Source organism: Neolamprologus brichardi, chromosome 9 (assembly GCF_056152115.1).
Source record: "Neolamprologus brichardi isolate AB-2024 chromosome 9, ASM5615211v1, whole genome shotgun sequence".
In the NCBI taxonomy this organism is placed as follows: domain Eukaryota; kingdom Metazoa; phylum Chordata; class Actinopteri; order Cichliformes; family Cichlidae; genus Neolamprologus; species Neolamprologus brichardi.
The window spans coordinates 37,940,594-37,963,980 of NC_142112.1; the positions used below are offsets into that span (position 1 = coordinate 37,940,594).

At 39.8% G+C, this 23,387-nt stretch overlaps 2 protein-coding genes across 2 annotated transcripts in view; both read left to right on the plus strand.

Annotated features, from left to right (window-relative positions):
* Positions 1–6,056, plus strand: part of LOC148101627 (uncharacterized) — an 18,904-nt gene extending 12,848 nt beyond the window's left edge. The window contains exons 4-5 of the mRNA XM_087846600.1: positions 2,058–2,654; positions 4,849–6,056. Of these exons, the coding sequence (XP_087702726.1) occupies positions 2,058–2,654; positions 4,849–5,319 (1,068 nt within the window). The 3' untranslated portion in view covers positions 5,320–6,056. The remainder of the gene's footprint in view (positions 1–2,057; positions 2,655–4,848) is intronic.
* LOC148101628 (uncharacterized) overlaps positions 1–15,579 on the plus strand; it is a 19,659-nt gene extending 4,080 nt beyond the window's left edge. The window contains exons 2-4 of the mRNA XM_087846605.1: positions 12,588–12,728; positions 13,236–14,084; positions 14,544–15,579. Of these exons, the coding sequence (XP_087702731.1) occupies positions 12,711–12,728; positions 13,236–14,084; positions 14,544–15,164 (1,488 nt within the window). The 5' untranslated portion in view covers positions 12,588–12,710 and the 3' untranslated portion in view covers positions 15,165–15,579. The remainder of the gene's footprint in view (positions 1–12,587; positions 12,729–13,235; positions 14,085–14,543) is intronic.
* Positions 15,580–23,387: the final 7,808 nt, after the last annotated feature.

Here is a 23,387-nt window from a genome sequence, read left to right on the forward strand (position 1 = left end):
AGCGTCTGAAGGTGAGCTTAAAAAGATGAGTGCAGGCTACATTGTGGAAGAGATGCTACTGCTGCATACTGTAGAGTCTCCGTCTTTTAAAAAACTTTATTTATTGTTTGTCCACTCAAGGTTTATAGGGATTTTAAGAAGTATTTAGTTAAATTACTTATTTAGTAATTAAGTTACTTTTCTGACACAGTAATTAGATAAGTATTTTAAATACAATATTGACTAAGTAATTAGTAATTAATTACTTTTTTAAAGTAACTTACCCAACACTGTCAATTATACTAGTGAATGTCACAGTTGCTGCAAAACAGCCACCAAAGGCAGATTGCAGTGTAAACGCTGAGTGACACAGCTGCTGTCAGACCTGCAGGTTTATCCCTGTGCTGTTCTCATTTGTGTTATAGTGACACAAACTATTTTTTGGATTTGCATAAATATTATGTGTGTCTTCTTATTTGATGCAGAACACCTGATTGGTCTATAAATAGCTGGAAATTGTTATATAAAGATATAATATATCTGAGCCTTGGCTGCATTTTTAGGTAAATAGAACCATAAAACTTTGTTTGCAAAACTTGTGCATATTTTTTTTAAAAGCACAATTTCTTTTTGCATTTCAAGTTATGAAAATGATTCCTTAAACATGCTTGTGGTTTTTACAGTCAAAAATATCACTTTCTACTCGTATTTTAAATTTTGTCTGAATTTAGATAAACTGTGCAGATACAGTTTGTCAAAATGAGAAAATAACAGATTGGCAAGATAAACAGTTTTTAAAGGTGAAATATAGAGAACAAATCAAAAGTAGTCCAAAACGGCCAATTACACCCTGGACCCCAGAGGGTTAAAGGCTAAAAGCAAAATTGTCACCAAGTACTGTTTATATTTGTGTGTATTGCTGCAGCTTTTTTGAGTATTAACTTGGTGCCTTTGGGTGAAATAATGGTAATATGAGTGATCCATGTGGTCACAAAGAATAGCCACTTGTTTCTGTGCAACCAAAGTTCCCTGGCTTTCATTCAAAATGTGTTTATTGTCAGCACCGACACATTAAACTACTTAAACATTATAAATGTCTTCAAGCTCACACTGAGACAGTAGACACATTTATACGTGTATTTGTATATGAATATTTCATACTTTAAGGCTGCCTTTAGGGGAGATGAACAAAATACATTGGAATTGTACATAATAACATCACAGATGATAAATTAAAAAGATTTTAAGTAGATGCTTGTGCATTCTTCAAGTCTTGTTGAATATGTTGAATTGAACTATGTGATCTATTTAACGCCTCTCCCAGCCAGTGCTGTTCTCCATGCCTGTGTGACTGTACATGATGTTATTAGCACAAACACTTTAAAGGTGATCATTTAGGACTTTAGCAATAATACAGACAGCAATGTAGCTAGCAATAAAACTGTTTTATTGGAAATGAACTTAAAAAACAAACACACATCCATTCGCTTCCGCTTATCGTTTTTCAGGGTCGTGGGGACCGCTGGAGCCTATCCCAGCTGTCATAGGGCGAGAAACAAACAAACAAACATCGGTCTCCTATTTTTTTTGTCACACAGGAAAGAAGCATCATTATCTGCTGAGAAGACTTATTTATTTCTTTTGATTTTTCTGTTTTTTCAACAGAAGAATATCTCTAACAAGTTGGTTTATTCACATTTTCACATCTTTAGTTGTAAGTGAAATGTGCATTTTGAGTTTATACTCTATGTATATAAGGCGACCGTTTCCTTTTGCAGTATTTTTGTGTGGTGCGTTTTTCTATGTCTTAACAAAAGGGGTTACAAAGGTGTTTAAGTTCACGTAGGATGATTTTATTTATTTTTTATTCCCAAATGGTCTTACTGAGGTGACGCGACTTGAAATTCGCATTCATTTTTGGGGGGTGGGGTGCTGGAAAAGCTTGAAAAGGGACCTTGAAAGTGCTTAAAGTGCTTGAATTTGACACTGAAAAAGGCGTATAAACCCTGAATGGAGTTTCAGTTTGTTCCACGACTGCATTTCAGTCACTACCTCTGTTTGTATCTCTGTCACTGCAGGACCAACATGGAGCGAGAAGTCAGCGCTCTCATGAGGCTGACAAACCTCACAGAAGAAAGGGAGAGAAAAAACACAGCTGTGAGTTGTGTGGAAAATCTTTTACCCGAGCTGAACGACTAAAAACACATCAAGTCATCCACAGTGGAGTTAAACCTTACAGCTGTGAATTGTGTGGAAAGTCTTTTACCCAGGACGGAAGCTTAAAATCACACCAAGTCATCCACAGTGGAGTTAAAGCATACAGCTGTGATCACTGTGGTAAAGCCTTTGCTCGCAGTAGGTACTTACGAATTCATCAAGTTATTCACTCTGGAATCAAGCCATACAGTTGTGACATTTGTGGAAAAACTTTCACCCAGCCAGGGCACCGAAATGTTCACCGGCGCATCCACACCAATAATGATGTTTACTGCTGTGATCAGTGTGGAAAAGTCTTTGTGAACTCAAAAGATTTAGAGGGGCACATGTTTACCCACACTGAGGAGAGACCTTACAAATGTGACCTGTGTGAGAAGGCTTTTAAAGAGCCACGTTCCCTGAAAAAACACCAAAAAATTCACACCAGAAAGAGACTCTACAAGTGCAGTTACTGTGAGGTATGTATTTATATTTTTGCAGTTGCAGTTATTTTGAAGTATTAAATGAATGCAGTTTAATTTCAAAAGTGAAGTGAAATTTATTTTGTCTTGATGCATTCTCAATCATCCAGGAAAGTAAATCTCCAAAAAGTTGATTCTGTTCATCTGGACGTAGCGTTTTCTGGGAGAAACGTTTCGTCACTCATCCAGGTGACTTCTTCAGTCTCAGCTGACTGCAGGTTTCCCCAAATCTTATAAACAGTACATTTGCATAATGACTGAAACCAGCCCACTGAATGAACAATGGGCTGGGAGGTCAGTTCCTTAATCATAATTATGCAAATTCTGACCATTGATCAACAACCACTGACCAAAACCCGCTGATCAAAGACCACTGATCAATGGCCATGAGAACCATTCACAGAGAGTTGGGGAATGGCTGCAATCACAGCATTGTAAGATGGCGAAAGATGTACCAAAGAATGCATTGAGTAAATGTGGTTATCCCAGCTGGACTTTTGTCGAAGCTGGAAAGGCACCTAAAGAAAGCTCCAGCCGATCCAGGAGAGAAGGACAACCGCTACCCAAGCGAAAACCTGTAGTGATCCCATATGTGTCAGGAGTATCGGAGCAGTTGAGACACTTTTCTTTTTTAAACACCGGGTCTCTGTGGCTTTTAAACCCCAAAACACGCTGCGCTAAAAACTGGTCCACCCCAAGGATCGGGTCCCCCAACACAAACAGAGTAATATAGTGTATGCTGTTAAGTGCCAGGAGGACTGCCAGGATTTATACATCGGGGAAACCAAACAACCTCTGGTGAAGCGGATGTCACAACACAGAAGAGCCACCTCGTCAGGACTCTGCAGTCTATTTACACCTACAGGTCAGTGGACACTCTTTCAATGATGAGGATGTAACATCTTGGACAGGGAGGAACGCTGGTTTGAGCACGTAGTCAAGGAGGCCATTTACGTGAAAAGGGAAAGACCATCTCTGAATCGAGGAGGGGGCCTAAGGGTACATCTGTCACCATCTTACAATGCTGTGATTGCAGCCATTCCCCAACTCTCTGTGAATGGGACTCATGGTCATTGATCAATGGTCTTTGATCAGTAGGTTTTGGTCAGTGGTTGTTGATCAATGGTCATGAGACTTTGCATAATTAAGATTAAGGAACTGACCTCCCAGCCCATTTGTTCCTCAGTGGGCTGTTTTCAGTCATTATGCAAATGTACTGTTTTAGGTTGGGGAAATTGCAGTCAGCTGCGACTGAAGAAGTCATTTGGATGAGTGACGAAATGTTTCTTGGGAGAAACGTTATGTCCAGATGAACAGAATTAACTATTGGAGAACACAGATTATCGTTTTACATAAAAGTACTCAATCATACAGTAACCGAAAAGTCCATTCAAGTATTCAATTTCACTCCCAAAACTGACACGCATCTATACTTAACATTGAAATACCTAAAGTGAGAACCAAACTTATAAGACCCCCTCAAATCATATTTTCCATCTCTTAGTTTAAACATACTTAAAATACAAATTGGAACATTCTTTTTCATCACTAGATATATTATTTCTAAAGTTTTAGAATGTATAATGTCCATGAATTTTAACATAGACGATCCTACAAAAAACTGGTTGGTGGACTCCCTATATCCAACTTTATTTATTATTCCAATAGCTCTTTTTTGCAATTTAAAAATTGAATCAAAATATGGTTTGTTTTGGGTTGTTTTTGTTTGGGTGTGTGTGTGCGTGCCCAAATTTCTGCACAATAGGTCATATAAGGCAAACAAAGGGAAGTATACAATGGTTCAAAGCTAAATAAGAAATGAAAACTTCATGTACAGAATATTCAATCAAATCTGACACAAATCTATTGAAACTCCTGATGATGGAAAAAGTAACGTTTTAAAAGCTCCTCCCCTTTCTTTCTAACATTCACACTCCAATGGATAAATTGGAGAGCAGCTTGGGGTTAGTATCTTGCAGCATCCAGAGCAGAGCATCTAGGTGTTTAACCATTCCCATTAAGTGGATTACCTACAAATGAAGAGTCTATTTTGTCCAGTAAGCTGAGCGTTATAATGTAAACAGTAAAATGTATTGGATGTGGGCAGAGATGCTCTTTATTTCAGGCGATGTTCAGGATAAAAATGTTGAAGGAATTCCTTGACTTACACTGTCTTTGTGTCTTTATTTAGAAGCAAAGCGACACAGATGGATCCAGTTCTCGACCCTGTCATCATTGTGGTGGTGGGAAAGACTTTCGCTGTGACCTTTGTGGAAAAATGTTCAGTAATCAATGGAGCCTAACAATACATCAACGTAGACACACTGGAGACAAAATGAGCTACTGCAAAGAATGTGGGAGAGGCTTCCCCACACAGAGTCAATTAAAAAACCATGAACTCATTCACAGTGGGGTCAAAAAGCACGTCTGTGACCAGTGCGGGTCATCCTTCACCACTGCAGGTGACCTTAAAGTGCATAAACGAGTCCACACAGGAGAGAAACCATACAAGTGCAGACACTGTGACAGAAGCTTCTCGCAATCATCTGGTCGTAGCAAACATGAACAAACACACTGGAAGAGAATTTCAGCTGTGACCAGTGTGACAAGAGCTTCAGAAATCTCAGTTCATACTCCGAACATAAACGATCCCACGCTGTAAATAAACTGTTTCACTGTTACCAATGTGCAAAGCCATTCACTTCATTATCTGCTCTGTGCAAACATCAGCGTGATCATGCAGGACTGAAATCACTGGATCACAATGAATCTGCAGAGACAGAAAGATCCTCTCCTGGTTTCAGGATCAGACTTAAAAACCTTGAGATCAGGCTCCACAGAGTTCAGCTGATGTCAGACTTGGATCTGATGAGGTAGCTCTGATTTCTGGGCCTGCAGTGTATATAATCCTGAATGTTTCATTCAGGAAGCTGGAATAGAATAGAATCCCTTTATTGTTGTTATACAGATGTACAATAACATACAGAGCATCTCCTGCTTGGTACAAACATGTAAGCAGGGAGTTACAGTTTCTGCAGTACTATATACCTATTGGACAGTATTTGCAGAAAACCAAATATATTTAAAAATATCCAAATATAGAATTAGTGGTTCAAAAGTTACAATTTGGATTATTGAAAAGTACTGGTTTATAGAGGGAATAATGACCATTTTAAAGATTTTGAAGCCTGTCGTTGCCTAGTTTCACTTTAGTGTCTTTACGGTATCCTTGAAGTCCACATGTTGTTTGTTATTGAATGTATTTTGATTCACGTGTTCTGCAGCTGTTTTCTTGTTGATTTGAAGTTTGTTATGAAATCCTGATACACTTAAAGCATTAGTTATATTTGATGAACTCTGTCTAGTGTTTTCCTAAACAGTTTGATGTGAAAAATAAAGTGTGTAGCTTAGCTTATTATAAACTCTGAAATTCTCTTCAAGGAAAATAAGGTCATAAAATTTTATCTCAAAACCTTGCTGTAGGTATGAAGTTTGCAAAGGGTGTGTTTAAGATGCTAAAAGGATGAGTTTTCCTTCAAAACTGCAAACAAGCTGTGCTTTCTAACAACCAAAGTGAGATTAATCAGACTACTTTATTAATCCATAAGGACATTATTATGTACAGAAGGGTAAATTGAGCTTAAGAGTTTTCAGTGTCATGAAAATGACTCTCCTTATACCTGACTATAATCACTATGGTAAGTAGGGATGCACCAATACCGGTATCTGGTATCGGCCTCGATACCACATTTTCTAAAGTACTCGTTAAAAGTCCCCCGATAACGGGGACCGATACACCGGTCTGAGAAATGTCTGTTTGAGCGGCAGGTAAGGGGTTAATCACAGGTGCCGAGTTCCCACCCCCAGGCCCCGCCTGCAGCTCAGCGGGGAGAAGGCAAGGCGAGACATGTCAACCGTGTGGAATTATTTCAAAGTGAATGAAGACAACAAAACAAAGGCGGACTGCAAATTGTGCTCAGCAAAATTGTCCAGAGGAGGCTCAAAAGGTAGCACATTTAACACAAGTAATTTAATCAAGCACCTAAAATCCCAACACGACAACGAGTACAAAGAGTTTACCCACACTTCTAAACGAACACAACCCACGCTGCAGCAAACTCTTGCAAGACGAGAGAAAATGTCCAGAGACAATCCACATGCTGTGAAAATAACACAGGCAATTATCGAGTACATTGCATTGAGTGACCAGCCACTCTCGGAGGTAGAAAATGTTGGATTCCTGCATCTCCTCCATGTTCTGGAGCCCAGATATGATGTCCCAAGCCGCCACTACATGACTGACACGGAGCTGCCTAAACTACACCACTGCGTTTAGTTTCACCACAGATATTTGGACAACCAGTGTTAGCCCGTGTTGCTAATTAGCCTAACCTCACAGTGGATAGACGAGTTTCACGCAGCAGCAAGCCATATTACATGTAAAACAATTGTGCAGCTCGCACACCAGCCAGGCTATAGCGCATGTGTTTGATGAAACGCTCCAGACATGGGGTATACCTAAAACATCAGTACATGTTGTGCTTTGTGACAATGCCAAAAACATGATTAAATCCATGAATGACGCAGGGCTCCCAAGTCTGCCATGTGTCGCGCACACACTGCAACTGGCTATTCACGGAGGCTTATTAGCACAGAGGAGCATAGCTGATGCTACAGCAGTGGGGTGGAAAATAGTTGGGCATTTTAAACAGTCCGCCTTAGCCTACTCCCGCCTCGAGGACATTCAGGGACAGCTCAACCAGCAAATAAAGAGACTGCAGCAGGACGTACAGACGCGCTGGAACAGCACGTATTACATGCTCCAGTCCCTCATTGAGCAAAAGCGAGTGCTGGGCGTGTCCGAGCACGAACTCCCTGACTATCTCACCGCTCACCAATGGGCTCTTATGGAGACGACTGTTGCCATCCTCGCCCTCTTTGAGGAACTAACTAAAAAAGTGAGCAGCTACGACGCACTAGCCTCTGATGTCATCCCAGCTGTGACTGTGCTAGTGAGACTTCTAAACAGAGAAACAGACGAGGACCACGGCGTCAAGACAATGAAAGCAACCTTACTGGCAGCTGTCAAGAAGCGCTTCAGTGACGTCGAGACCAACCCACTGTACTTCATCTCCACCATACTCGACCCAAGGTAAAGTCTGTGTGCTATAGGTATTCAATGATAAACTACAGTACTAAATGTAAGATTAATTTCCATCTGAAATATTATATTTTTGTAACTAAAATGCAAAAATACAAATGTCTGCAATATATATAATATGAAATATATTTCCCTTATTACTTACAGAAAGCCAAATGGCTGGCATCTGTGAAAGTGGTTTAGGGGAAACTAAAGTCAGTCCTATTTTTTCCACATATTAACAAAAATCATCTTTAATACTGCCAGCTATTCCAGACACGTGCACTCAGATTTTACAACCACATCACTTAACACTGCAGTTTTACATGTGCACTTTTGGGGGGGGGTTGCAGTCCATTCTGAGCTCCGACAGCGTGTCGGTCTACATGCCATCGAGTGAGAAAGCCGAGAAAGACAAAGCAAACCCCATGCATTACCAAAGATTCACACCAAACTTATCACAAAGATGACATTCTTGGTTGCTTTAACAAACATTTTATTATGTCACGGTTTCATTCACTCGTGATTTGTCGTGGGCACTCCTTTAGTTTGAACCCAGTGACAGTATGAAGTTATTATATTTGTTTTTATCTCAGTGTTTTCACTTCCAGCCATAAAGTATTTCCACACGGGGCTCCTCTTTCTCACGCTCTCATCTCAAAAATGTGATTTCTTAGCGTAGCTCCATCACGTGACCGCACAGAAACGAATAACAGCAGAGCAGGTAGAAGGGGGCGGAGTAAAGTGTACCGCAGAGGAGACGAGCAGAGAGAGCTGCTTTTTCATGAAACGGGAGTAAAGTAGTGAAGTTAGAGGAGAGAAAAAATCGAAGTATCGATCACAAACCACTACCAACGTTTGTATCGATATCTACATCCATCTGCCCACCCTTGTCTCCTGGCTAGTAGCTGAAATCAGCGTGAACCACGTCGGTCTGATGTTTCCTGTGTTTGGAAAGAGTTTCAGCTTCATCGCGGAGTTTCTCTCGGTTTGTGGGCTCATCTAAAGGTAAGCACCGAGCTAACTTTACTGTGAGTTCAGTTCATGTTGAGTTTAGCTCCTGAATGAGGTCTTCCGCTGCTCTCCTCGGTGTCTGTTCACAGTTTATTGTGAACACGTTGAGAGTGAGAGAGTGTTGCGGTGTATTTTCGGAATGGCGGCGCGATAGCTTACAGCGGCCCACGGCCACACTGAGTCCAAACCACGGTGTGGGGCTGTTCGTTATAACGAAACATATCGGTTGACGATAGGAAAACATCTATCGTTTCATATCACTCTGGGCCTGTCTCAATAGAGATTGACAGACCACGTGACTTTGGCGCATTGCATTGTGGGTGGCAACAAAATCAAAAAACTCCATCAAGCGCTAGCATTTCCAGCACCGGTAATCATTAATTCTGCGGTTTTAATCCATACTTGCATTTTATTTGCCCCAAAAACAGTGATGTACAAAACGACGGAGAACACGGCAGGTCCGTACAAAGACAGACGTGACGAAAAGGCAAAACAAAGTACGAGGAAAAATCAAAGGAGTGAAAGGGTCAGACCCATACGAGCATACAGAGTGGAGTAAGGACGTTAGCGTGCTGCCCGACTTTCATCACGCACATATTTATTATTATATGGTCCTAAGTGTGAGTTCATACACTCACAAAATGTTTAGTAACTTCAGATCCTGCAACAAGCCCAGGTCCAGTTTACTTTGGTGATTTGGACGATTCCATTTCACAGCTGTTCTTACATTTTTTCTTTATCTCCTGTACAGGCCAACGCAATCTATTTGTTGTTTCAGGTTGTAGTGTTACACAACATTTTCAGATCTAATAGAAATAAAATGAGTGTTTCGTAATTCATTCAATTTATTGTGTTTATTTATAACTGGCATTATTGTTTCATTCTATTATAGAATCTTCCAAAAAAGAGGCAAAATTGTAAAAATCCATCATACTTTATTAGCTGCTTCAGTGAAAAAATAATCAACAATGCAATGGGAAAAAAAAACATATCAAAACAACTTACTGGAAAACAGTTATTCATCACTTGATTGCTTCAATACAACACTTGGGCACATATATGCGGGACTTTTCGTGGCTTTTTTGATATTGCTCTCTTTTTCTTAACCAATCAAATCTTGCTGTGGTAGCAGCTAGGGCTGCCACGATTAGTCGACTAGTGACGATTACGTCGACATTCGTCAACTCTTTGTTACTTAGAAAACATGGTTTGAACGATTTCTCTTCCACGTCGTAATCCAATAAAAAACCGTTCTCTTTACACGTCGGCTTCCAGTGGCTGTCATGCAACTGGCTCTTGCAGTTAATAATGCAACAGCTTCTTGCCATTCTTCGTGTTTCTTTTTATCGTTGTGTGACTTTACTTGTGAAAGCCTCTCTGCGCTAGTACTGCTTGCCACTCGCACCTACAATCCTTTGTGGTTTTATCCCGGAAATGACATTTTGTTTACTTCCGTACTCGTGGTACGCCATCAGTCGGAGACCAAGTAGTTTTCCAATCAGGTCTTTAATTTTGACATCATTAGCCGTGCCTGGGCCCAAGCTCCGCTGCAAGTCCCCAGAGCTGTGTTCCAATCCAGCAACCACACTCTTCGTAGTGCGCATTTGGAGACTGATTACGTCACAGCGACAGCTGTCCCAACTCGAAGTGGTACTCCAAATGCGGTCGACCAATGCGCCAACGATTTCCCCAAATTTGAAGTGTGGTCTGGTGTAGACTTCATGGTCCCATATATCCCACAATTCATAGCGCTGTGGAGGGTGTGGATAATTATGCCACGAAAATACGTGTGACGGCTGAAGTGGGCGGCCGAGGAGTAAACTTTCAAAAGGAAGTACTGAGTATTATGTCTCTTATTTATGTGCAAATGTTTAATAATGAAGAACTTTAAAGTATTACTGGTGGCCACATGTCGGCAAAGTTATGTGACATTAATGATGTTTGTACTAACTCGGTTTTAAAGCCTTTACTTTAAAATGTATGCCGTTCAATGGTAGACCTTAATCTTACGGAGAATAGGATGATTTTATGGAGAATTAAAATCAGTAATATATCCACAAACGCAACAAATTGAAAGCCAGTGAATACTGCTTGGTTTGCAATCCTGAATAACACAACATTAGCAGGATTCACTTAGGGCTGGGCGATAAGGTCTAAAATCCATATCACGGTATAATTTGAAGCATGTGCGGTAATGATATATATGACGATATAGTATATTCTTTTCTTCTATATAGTGTACTTTACACACTTTAAAGTCACACTTAAAATCCTTTAATTTTCTGAAAAATCGACAGTGTGCTTTATGTATGAATTATGAGCACCCATGTCGCTGCTCTTCTGTTTAATGTAGAAGCAACAGCGTTGATCGTGGCACAAGTACTGTTACAGATGATGAATCAGCATACTGGGTTTTGCTGGGTAATGTGACCAAGATACAGCCAGAGGTTGGCCATAAGATAGACCTCTCCTCTTCAGCTGCCCAAAAAAAGGCTCTTGATCAAAACATAAACAGACCATCCGTATTGACAGGTAAAAGTAGCTGTCCTCAAAAAAGAAAAATCCCACCTGCTACTGTGGAGGAGTTGTCACTTCTATAATGCCATAATGTTTAATCTAGGGGTCTAGATTTATGCCTGTAGTGCATTGCCGTGTAAATAATTTGCATTTACTGAATATGTACTGACTGAGTCCCACTGTTCAAAAGTTGAATAAAGAAACAAACTAATTTTAATTTTTATTAAAACCACTTTATAGAAAATCACATCAGTTACAATGTAGAATCCATATCATTTATAGTTTACAAATGACAAAATGTTTACACAAAATCATGACAGTGTTTACATGATATCACCCACTACTAACATTATTTACTGTATCTTTTGAAAAAAATACAGCAATTTAAACAGCACAAGACTTATTATCACACTGTTCACCAAACGCAGCAAACCTTCACCATCTTATCCAGTAGGGTCACCTCTTCACCCTCACATGGAAGAAGTAATCTGATTGGCATGGTGGTTTGTTTGAAGCAGGTCCCTTGTGTAGCGCTGGAACTCAGTCATGATGTTTCATCCATTTCATTGGCTGGTTTGCTGTAATAATGCCAAATAATTAGCAACTCTATAAATAGAAGGTAGTTCTGCAAAATCACTCAGTAGGATGTTTGTTCTAATTTGCTATGAGCTCAGAGCGCATCGAAAATAAAACTAATAGGCTATAAAGAGTGATATAAACATATTTAGAACTTACTGGAATGAAAATGTCTGGAGCACCAACAGATATTTGGAGATGGAAGAGAACTGGAGCTCGTCTCACAGCTGCTATCCAGGCTAGACGCCTTCGTTTGGTAACATCGATACACGAGCTGCCTCATGTTGCTTCCAGGTTGGGAAAGAATGAAAAGATAAAACTTTTGTGCGATTTGTTTTGATCCCGAAACGCCCACCCCCGTGACATCACGCTCCAAAGCCCTATATAAGTGAAAAGCGAGATTACATCAAAGGGAACTGTAGTTTCATCTGGATGAAGTGTAAGTTTGTTTGAGTGGGACTCCTTCTTTGTGTATCTATGGAAGTCCATATATACAGGGTGCAGCATCCCCTGGGTAAAGGTGGTGGTATGCAGGGCGCTCAGTGGCTTTTTCCCTTTCAAGTTCTTGTAGGCAGCTGATGACTTTCTTTTTGTAGTTGCTTCTGGGGTTTCACCTTGAAGCTTCATAGGTATTGTTGTCACTGAGTGTAGTAATGTTTATTTGCTCTGCTTCTTCTTGTCAGGGATAAAATACACATCTATACCTTTTGTGTCCCAGCTGAGTAACAGGAGGAGAAGAGTCTGGTGGAGCAGCAGAGGAACAGTTTCAGCCATTTGGACTCAGCTCAGCCACTACAGAGGAAACAATGACTTCAACACAGGAGGTGAGAAAAATATCTCAGTTACACTGTTATTGAAACTGTGTGCACAGCTGGTTGTTAACAGCAGCTTTATCTTTTCCATCCTGGGCTCCTCCATACATAGAGAATCTACATTCACAAACAAAAACCACAGAAGTTACACGAAAATACAAAGATCATATTTTATCAGCACACATTGAAACAACAACATCATCAGTTGAACTCAAACTTTTCCAAACAGGAAATATTTTTTCCCAACAAACAATTTCTTCAATAATGTTTTCTTTCCATTTTCTTTATTATCAGTTGAACTCAGTTTTTTTTTTTTTTTTTAATGAAGTAACAGCTTTTTTCCAGTGATCAATATTTCTTCATTGTAGCACATCATTGTAATGTGATACTATCACCAGAAGGTGGCGGTAAAACAACTACAATGTGTTTGTTGACATCTTTGATTCCACTAATGGAGTTTCAGTTTGTTCCACGACTGCATTTAACACACTGTCTCTGTTTGTATCTCTGTCACTGCAGGACCAACATGGAGCGAGAAGTCAGCGCTCTCAGGAGGCCGACAAACCTCACAGAAGAAAGGGAGAGAAAAAATACAGCTGTGATGAGTGTGGGAAGGATTTTATTCGTCCTGCAAACTTAAAAAGACACCAACTCATCCACAGTGGAGTTAAACCGTACTGTTGTGAGTTCTGTGAAAAGCCTTTTACCCAGGCTGCAGACTTAAAATCACATCAACTCATCCACGTTGGAGTTAAAGCGTTCAAATGTGACTTGTGTGAAAAGTCTTTTACCCATCCTGGAAGCCTAAAAAGACATCAACTCATCCACAGTGGAGTTAAAGCATACAGATGTGACTTGTGTGGAAAGTCTTTTACCCACCTTGAAAGCTTAAAAATACACCAAGTCACCCACAGTGGAGTTAAAGCATACAACTGTGACTTGTGTGGAAAGTCTTTTAGCCAGGCTGCAGGCTTAAAAACACACCAACTCATTCACAGTGGAATTAAGGCATTCAGCTGTAAGTTGTGTGGAAAATCATTTACCCAGTCCCAAAACTTAAAAAAACATCTAGTTACCCACTCTGGAATTAAGGCATACAGCTGTGACATTTGTGGAAAAACTTTCAGCCATGTAGGGTACAGAAATATTCACCTACGGATTCACACTGGCAATGATGTTTACTGCTGTGATCAGTGTGGTAAACTGTTTACAACAGATGCACAGTTACAAAGCCACATGTTTACCCACACTGAGGAGAGACCTTATAAATGTGACCTGTGTGATAAGACTTTTAAAGAGCCAAGTTCCCTGAAAAAACACCAACAGATCCACACCAGAAAGAAACTCTACAAGTGCAGTTACTGTGAGGTATGTATTTTTCTTTTTAGACTTGTACTTATTTTGAAGTATTATGTGAATATAGTTTAATTTCAAAGCTAAACGAGACATAAAAACGTAATGTACAGAATATTCAGTCAAACCTCACACAAACCTTATGAAACTTTCCTGATAATGGAAAAGAAATGTTTTTAAAGATTCTTCCTTTTCTATCTATCTAACAATCACACTCCAGTGGATACATTGGAGAGCAGCTTGGGGTTACTTTCTTGTGGCATGCAGAGTAGCGCATCCTGGGGTTTAAAAATCAGTCTTTCCATTAAGTAGATTACCTACAAATGATGAGACATTTTCACCGAGTAAGTTGAGTGTTATAATGTAAACAGTAAAAGGTAACCGAATGTTGGCAGAGCTGCTCTTTATTTCAAGCAATGTTCAGGATAAAAATGTTGAAGGACTGACTTACACTGTCTTTGTGTCCTTGTTTAGAAGCAGAGCGACACAGATGGATCCAGTTCTCAACCCTGTCGTCACTGTGGTGGTGGGAAAGACTTTCGCTGTGACCTTTGTGGAAAAACGTTCAGCCATCACCGAAGTCTAGAACTACATCAACGTAGACACACTGGAGACAAAATGAGCTACTGCAAAGAATGTGGTAGAGGCTTCCCCACGCCAAGTATATTAAAAATACATGAACTTATCCACAGTGGGGTTAAAAAGCACGTCTGTGACCAGTGTGGGTCATCCTTCACCACTGCAGGTCACCTTAAAAGTCATAAACAAGTCCACACAGGAGAGAAACCATACAAGTGCAGACACTGTGACAAAAGCTTCTCGCGTTCAACTAGTCGTAACGATCACGAGAGTACACACATGGAAGAGAACTTCAGCTGTGACCAGTGTGACAAGAGCTTCAAGAATCTCACTTCATACTCCAAACACAAACGATACCACGCTGCAAATAAACAGTTTCACTGTTACAAGTGTGCAAAAACATTCACTTCATTATCTGCTCTGTGCAATCATCAGCGTGATCATGCAGGACTGAAATCAATGGATCACAATGAATCTGAAGAGACAGCAAAGTCCTGTTTGCAGGGTCAGACTTAAACCTTGATCAGGCTCCACAGAGTTCAGCTGATTTCAAACTTTTATCTGATGAGGTAGCTCTTATTTCCGGACCTGCAGTGAGTAATCCTGAATGTTACACTCAGGAAGCTGAAATTATAAATATGTACGTCAAGTTTTTATTTTTCTTTGATTACCTTTAATGCTCTGTTTCAACATGAATGTTTTTTCATTTATTCATTTCATAAGTTACCTCAGTCGAATTCTAACCCATGTTCATGTTTAATCCTCCTGTTTCGTAATCTGTGCTCTTAAATTGCTTTTCTCCCAAAAGTCCAGGTAATTTTACACCAGTTGCTCGTGAAGCTTCTAATATGAACTAAATCGGTCAACAGGCTTTGAAACAACAACTGATGTGACTTGATACCCAAAATAAAAAAAAAAAACTCAAGCTAAATTTGTGTTGGGCTGTACTTTCATGTAAAACCAGTTTGTGCCAGCAGTTGGAGAAATGACTCACTACAACCATTATCCGGTCTTTAATTCTGGCGTCAATAGCCGGGAATGAGTGCGCTAACGTACCCGCAGGTTGCTGTTTTAATGAGTGTTTGATGGAAAACAACAAGAGCGGAGTTTGCGCTCTCCAGTCACATGATAGGTGAGTACTAGGAAATACTTTTTCAGTACTTGTACGTAGGGCTGCACGATTTTGCATAAAATGAGAATCATGATTTTTTTTTTTTTTCCAATATAAATATTTATTGCACTTATTAACTGCACATCAACTTCGTAACAGTTGAGACTGAACATAAAAACAATAAATGTCTCACTTGTCTACTCTTACGTACAAAATATTTAATATTTATAATACTTTAACAATAACATTTTGAACAGTGTTCTTTGCGTGTGTAAGGTGATGAGAGAGGTAGGTAATAGGTATGTTTCTTAAAATGTAAATCACAAATATTAACAAAATATAACGCTGGACATGACAATATGATAGTTTTTTATGCAGCCAGCTGCTTAAAGGTTTTTTGCCAAGAACACAACTCGGTCAACATTTTGAGGCTTCAGTGAGGAACGGAGACACGTTACAATGTTCCCCCCTGTGCTGAACACCCTTTCAGAAGGGAACTTGTGGCAGAAATACAGAGGTATTTTTTGGCCAGTATGGACAGTCTTGGAAATTCTCCCTTGTGTTCCCTCCACCAGACTAAGGGGTCCGCGTCACTATCAATGTTGCTTAAGAGCAAATATGACTAGTTCTGAGACAACATCTTGCTAAGCTGGGATGGTGCCTCATTGCCTTTTGCTGCTTTAAGGAAGCTGCCTAAGGTCTTTCGGCTCTTCTTCATGGGGGCGGCCGGGGATGCAGTTGAGGTGGAACTTTGCTTTGAAAGAGAGAATATAATTGACAAAGCTCATCTTAACATTCTATTTCACACCACAGTAATACCTTTAAAACAATGAAGTACAATATCTATTTTTTTCTAATAATTTAAAATGTGTGAATATCATTATGAGTCTGATATGATCTGATGTAAACATAATTACCACAACTGAAGTTATGCTAGTCATCTCATGTGTCAGTCTGGCTTTGATGGTAGTTTTTTGTCCTCATGGATGTAGTCCATCTTGAATCTTGGATCCAGAGATGTGGCAATGTCTAACAGCTCCTGTGTGTTTGGATCACTGTACTTTTCCTGAAGGTACCCCAGGACTTTGGACTTAATTGATCGTGTGAGATCCAAGTCATCTTCTTGCACAGCCACAACTGATGTTTCAAAGAGGTGGAGAACCGGTTTCACTGAGATGCTCACATATTGCTCTCCTGACAGGGCATCAGTGAAGTCTGTCAGTGGGCTGAGTGTTTTGTTGAGTGCCTCGAGAATTTCAACATCCAGCCATGTTGGAACCAGGTGTCTAGCCTTCCTATCAGAGGAGAGAACATGTGAAATAGCAGGTAGCTGTTCAAGTACCCTCTGGACCATAGCTTGTCTGGAGCCCCATCTTGTTGGACACTCCATTTTAAGCTTGTGTTCTGGTAGCTTAAGCGCCTTTTGGGCCTCAGCAAGTTCCCTCTTCCGTCTCCAACTGTAACTGAAGCAGCCCACAGTTTTATGTAATATCTATGCACGTAATGCGGACATACCCGCCTTTTTTCATAACCTGTCACAGTATCTTTTGGAATTAGAAGGTGCACAAATAGCAGTAGGCGGAGATTTTAATCAAATACTGGATCAAGACCTAGATAGATCACGTCCTAGGAGAGGCACAGAGAGTAAATCTGTAGTTGCTATAAGGCAGATGACCTCAGATTTAGGTCTGAATGATATTTGGCGGACAATGCATCCAGAAGGCCGGGAATATTCCTTTTACTCTCCGCCTCATAATGTTTATACTAGAATTGACTACTTTCTTATTTCTGAAGCCTTAGCCCACAAGCTTTTTGCAGAGACCTACAGCACGATCAATTCTTGGATCTGTCATTGCATTCTCTAACAAGAAAAAAATAGAAGAAAATTTGAATCAGTTCTTGTCATGAACTAATTTATTATTATATTTAAAATCTTACAGCATCATTATCAATATCATTATTGCCTAATTATTATTAAACTTACAGCTGTATTAATATGAACTATTTTTGTAGTATTATTAATGCTGCTATTGTTGTTTATAATATACATCATACTAGCATATAGCTATTTTTTTTTTAAACAAAATAAAATTATCAACTTACAAGAGCTTACCTATAGCAAGATGTAGTCTGTGGCCAAAACACTGAAGCCTTGTTCAGTTGTTAAGGGAGGCTGCTTTCACAATGTTGGCTCCACTGTCTGTTGTTATGCACACCATTTTTTCCTCCTCCAAACTCCAAGAGATAAGACCCTCCTTTAATCCATGTGCTAGAGCCTCGCCTGTGTGATCCTCGGGGGAAAAAGGCAGTTTGTAAGCACCGACTTTTCATGGTGAAGTCCCTGGTAACATAATGGACTGTCAGGCTCATGTATGGCTCCATAGTTTGACTCGACCATAAGTCTGTCGTTGTTGTACTGCTTGTAATTCCGTTGACTAAAGAAACAATAATTTTTGCCTTATTTTTTTTTTTTTTAAATTAAAACCACTTTGTAACTGATGTGATGTTCTATAATGTAGAATCCATATCATTCATAGTTTACAAATGACAAAATGTTTACACAAAATCATGACAGTGTTTACATGATATCACCCACTACTAACATTATTTACTGTATCTTTTGAAAAATTACCGCTATTTAGACAGCACAAGAATATTTAACAGGAGCAAGTTTCATTTTATCTGGTTTTACTACCACACTGTTCACCAAAACGGCAGCAAACCTTCACCATCTTATCCTGAAGGGTCACCTCTTCACCCTCACATGGAAGAAGTAATCTGATTGGCATGGTGGTATGTTTGAAGCAGGTCCCTTGTGTAGCGCTGGAACCCAGTCACGATGTGTTTCATCCATTTCATTGGCTGGTTTGCTGCAAAAATGCCAAATAATTAGCAACTCTATAAATAGAAGGTAGTTCTGCAAAATCACTCAGTAGGATGTTTGTTCTAATTTGCTATGACCTCAGAGTGCATCACAAATAAAATTAATAGGCTATAAAGAGTGATATGAACATATTTAGAACTTACCAGAATGAAAATGTCTGGAGCACCAACAGATATTTGGAGATGGAAGAGAACTGGATATCAGCTCGTCTCACAGCTGCTATCCAGGCTAGACGCCTTCGTTTGGTAACATCGATACACGAGCTGCCTCATGTTGCTTCCAGGTTGGGAAAGAATGAAAAGATAAACCATTTTCAACCTTATTCTCTTGCCAGTCGTGTGATCGAACATTGCAGCCGACCACACAGCAAATACAAACCGTGGCTGTTGTGTGTGCCTTCGCTCCTTTTTCGCTTGCGCTTTGCTTTGACCCCGAAAATGGCGCATCAGCCCAAAATCCTTTCCACGCCCACCGTGACATCACCCTCCAAAGCCCTATAGAAGGAGGCGCTGTCGTGTCGTCCGTGTTTTCTACAGTCATTGATCTCTATCCGCTCTTTAAGTCTGACGTCACTAGCTGTGTCTGGGCTCAAACTCCGCTGCAGGTCCCTAATGATCACTGTGGCATCACGGAGAGTTGAAAAACTGTCTAAAGTCTTTCATCTTTAATAAAATGATCAGCGTTCTGCTCTTCCAGGTGTAACAATTGAGTTTAACATCCAGTCATCTATGAAAACGAAATTAATGACATTTAACGCAGTTAGAAGTTAGCAGGAAGTTAGCTTGCTAGCTTCTATCTAAATACAATATAGCATGTCCTGACTGCGGGGGTTTGGAAACAAATTCAAACGTACAGCTCTGTTATCACTTCCAACATAAATGAAGACAAAACAAAACAGCAGTGACGTTTGTAGGGTTACTGAAGTTTGGCTAGCTGGTAGATAATGATGTGCTACGTGACCGCTAGCGACACAGCTATGTTAGCATAACATAAACAAGCTAACTTTTTTCCACTCAATAAAAGTTAATGTGAGTGTTCTCGGTGGTCAGGAGGACCAAATGTAATCACATGGCAGGATGCTGTAAAAGGACCAAACTTCCGCCAGGAGAACAACTGAGATAATTCATCCATAATAAGTGGTTCGTTCTTAATGTACTGCTGCATGGGCTGGGCTGTAGTTATGTCGTAAGGTTTTAAAAACTGAGCTTAAATAAATGATTAGCGGTAATAAAAGCCGAGGGAGGTCAACAGTGATCACTGACTGTTTTAGGAGCTTTTTGAGATTAAATAGAAGAAAATACAAAACATTAAACATGTTAACAACACAAAAGCCATATTAAACGCAGACTACTTTAGGCCCGGAAGTAGGATTCGTCACGTCATCACTTAACGACCGGATTAGGGAAATGAAAGAGCAGGTACTTTGTGTGTGTTCAGCGAAGTTGTGTCACGTCACCGCACTGCAACAAATCACCGCAGAGCAGGAAGAAGGGGGCGGAGTCTTTTTTGATATAGAGCACAGGTGTCGAACTCCAGGCCTCAAGGGCCGGTGTCCTGCAGGTTTTAGATGTGTCCTTGATCCAACACAGCTGATTTAAATGGCTAAATGACCTCCTCAACATGTCTTGAAGTTCTCCAGTGGCCTGGTAATGAACTAATCATTTGATTCAGGTGTGTTGACTCAGGGTGAGATCTAAAACCTGCAGGACACCGGCCCTCGAGGCCTGGAGTTCGACACCCCTGATATAGAGAAAGCGTATGATATGATGTGGAGGGAAGGTCTATTAATAAAAATGAGGGAAATGGGTATAAATGGTCGAATGTTCAGATGGATTAAGGATTTTTTGGAAGGCCGACAAATAATAATGAGGATTGGGAGCAGTTATTCGGAGAGTTTGCCGACAGAAAATGGAACGCCACAAGGAAGCCTAGTAAGCCCGTTATTGTTTTCACTGCTGATAAATGATGGTAGATATGGTTATTAGTGTGAGTAAGACAGAGCTCAAGAGTACAGTACGCTACAAAATGAAGGAAAGGTGGCAAAAGCAATGGGAGGAAGAGGAAAGGGCGATGGTTTTATAAAATCCAAAAGAAAGTGGGGAAAATGAGAAGTACAGGCCGAAACATGATGGAGGATACGATTATATCTCGACTGAGATTCGGACACGCTGGTTTAAATAGCACATTGTTTTTAATAGGTAAACACTGTACAGGGGAGTGTGACTGCAGCAGGGAACAGGAAACAATAGAACATGTTTTCTTGAATTGTCAGAGGTTTGATATTGAAAGGAGACAGCTGATTAAAAAGCTGGACGATATGGAAGTGAAGTTGGACTTGATTGATTTGTTTCGCACGACCTCTATAAGAGAAAGTTATCAGGCTGTATTTTGGTTTTTAAGGCAGACCCATTTGTTCGAGAGGATTTGAATTTTTCTTTTTTCTTTTTTTTGACATTCCAGTACACACTCCACACCAGTTGGTGGCGGCAATGCACCATTTTGCTGTTTGCCAACCGCCAGTAAACCGTATGAAGAAGAAGAAGAAGAAGCAGAAGGGGACGGAGCAAAATGTGTTAGCAGGAGAGGAGTCGAGCAGAGAGAGCTGCTTTTTCACGAAACGGGAGTAAAGCAGTGATCTTAGAGGAGAGACACAAACTAAAGCATCGATCATAAACCACTACCAACGTCCTGATCGATATCTGCATCGATCTGCCCACCCTTGTCTCCTGGATCGTAGCTGAGATCAGCCTGAACCACGTGGGTCTCTGCTCCCTGATCTGTTTCCTGTGTTTGGAAAGAGTTCCAGCTTCATCACGGAGTTTCTCTCGGTTTGTGGGCTCATCTAAAGGTAAGCACCGAGCCACATCCAGGGGTAAAAAAGCATTATGTACAGTTCAGTGCGGGCATCGCTATTCAACAGTACCTTTAGGTGCACCTGGTAAATTCAGGAAACTGTACACCTAAACTCACAAGGTTGTTTAAATGATGCTTTAGTTTTCTTCTCCTTTACGAGGATGGCCGGAATATTAGGGGGCCTGCTGCATATGTATCCCTTACAGTAGTCACAACCATAGCTAATAGTAATAATTTAATAATAGTAATAAGGTATTTTCAGTACTAAGATCAAATTTGGAGCTTATATTTTGGTGGTTTGTTTTTATTATTCTTTTAGTTAAAGTAAAGAAACTAAAATGTTAAATGATTCGTAGTGTTTTTATTATTTTATTATCATCATATCACTTGGTTTTATCCCAAAAGCTAATATAACAAATAAAATACTCTCAAAATTACATATTTCATTAGTTTGGGGTTGTTTTCGGGTTGGGCATAGTCTGATGAGAAGGGGAAGGATTTTGGGAGAACTGCATGTGTTTTATTGAATCTATAAACAGACACACACAGTGCAGTGAGGAATTAAATCCACATTTGGCAGCACTGAAAGTTATAGAGAGATCTTTGACCTTTGAACTTCTCCCTTAATAGAGATGTTACGTTACCAGATGTTACGCTATGAGTAAAAATAATAATAAAAAAAATGCTTGGACACTGCTAGCATAATGGGCAGGTTTTTGATGAGGCTCACATGCAAACCTAAAGCAGAAGATGAAGATCGCCAAATATGCTTCCAAACAACATCCTTCTAAGCCAAAGAGTAGAAAATATGATGACGTATATCTTGCCTTTTGCTTCACTTGCACAGTTGTGGTGCCAAGCAGTGTTGGGTGTAATGCGTTACTAAGTAATGTGTTACTGTAATTAAATTACTTTTCCACTGAAAAAGTAGAGTAACTAATTACTGTTCATTTTTAGGTATTTTAATTACAGTTACTTACAATGTACTTGCGTTACATTGTAAAATAATTAAACTCGCTGAATATCATTATTTAACTTCAATAATTTATCTTCTAAACGTAGAAGTAAACTCTGCTCTTTAACATCGCTGTAGTGCAGCTGCGCGTCATTTCACGCCAGTTTGCTGCACAGTCGTATTCTAAAGCGGAAGATGTCGGACTCGGCTGAAGCGAGTGGCTGTTTTATGACATGGACATATTCCCGTCTCTTCACTTTCCTGAAACAAGCAGACAAGAACATTACAGCAATATGTAAGCTATGTCCTGGGAAGAAACAACTATCAGCTGCTGTTAATAGCACGAGTAATCTACTGAAGCGCCTGACACAGAGCATAGACGAACACTTCTGAGTGATTCTTGTTCATCATCCATGGATAACACCGTGGCAACTCCTGCTAAGCAGGCAAAACGTGATTTTACTTCAGCAGCACAGAAAGCGTCTGAAGGTGAGCTTAAAAAATGATTGCAGGCTACATTGTGGAAGAGATGCTACCTCTGCGTACTGTAGAGTCTCCGTCTTTAAAAAACTTTATTTATTATTTAAAGAGTTTAATTTCTATTGTTTGCTCACTCAAGGTTTATAGGGATTTTAAGAAGTATTTAGTTAAATTACTTATTTAGTAATTAATTACTTTTCTGACACAGTAATTAGATAAGTATTTTAAATACAATATTAGTAATTAATTACTTTTTTAAAGTAACTTACCCAACATATTCTGAAAGAATTATGTAATCAGCACCATCTCAATATGTGTGATGAATTTAAGGAAACGCTTTATGGCAGAAAAAGCGGCTAAAACAATAAATGATAACGGTGGAGCGATCCAAACTAATGTGCTACCCATAGCATGCTGCTAAAGCCTAAACAAATACTTACAAAAATCTAATATATT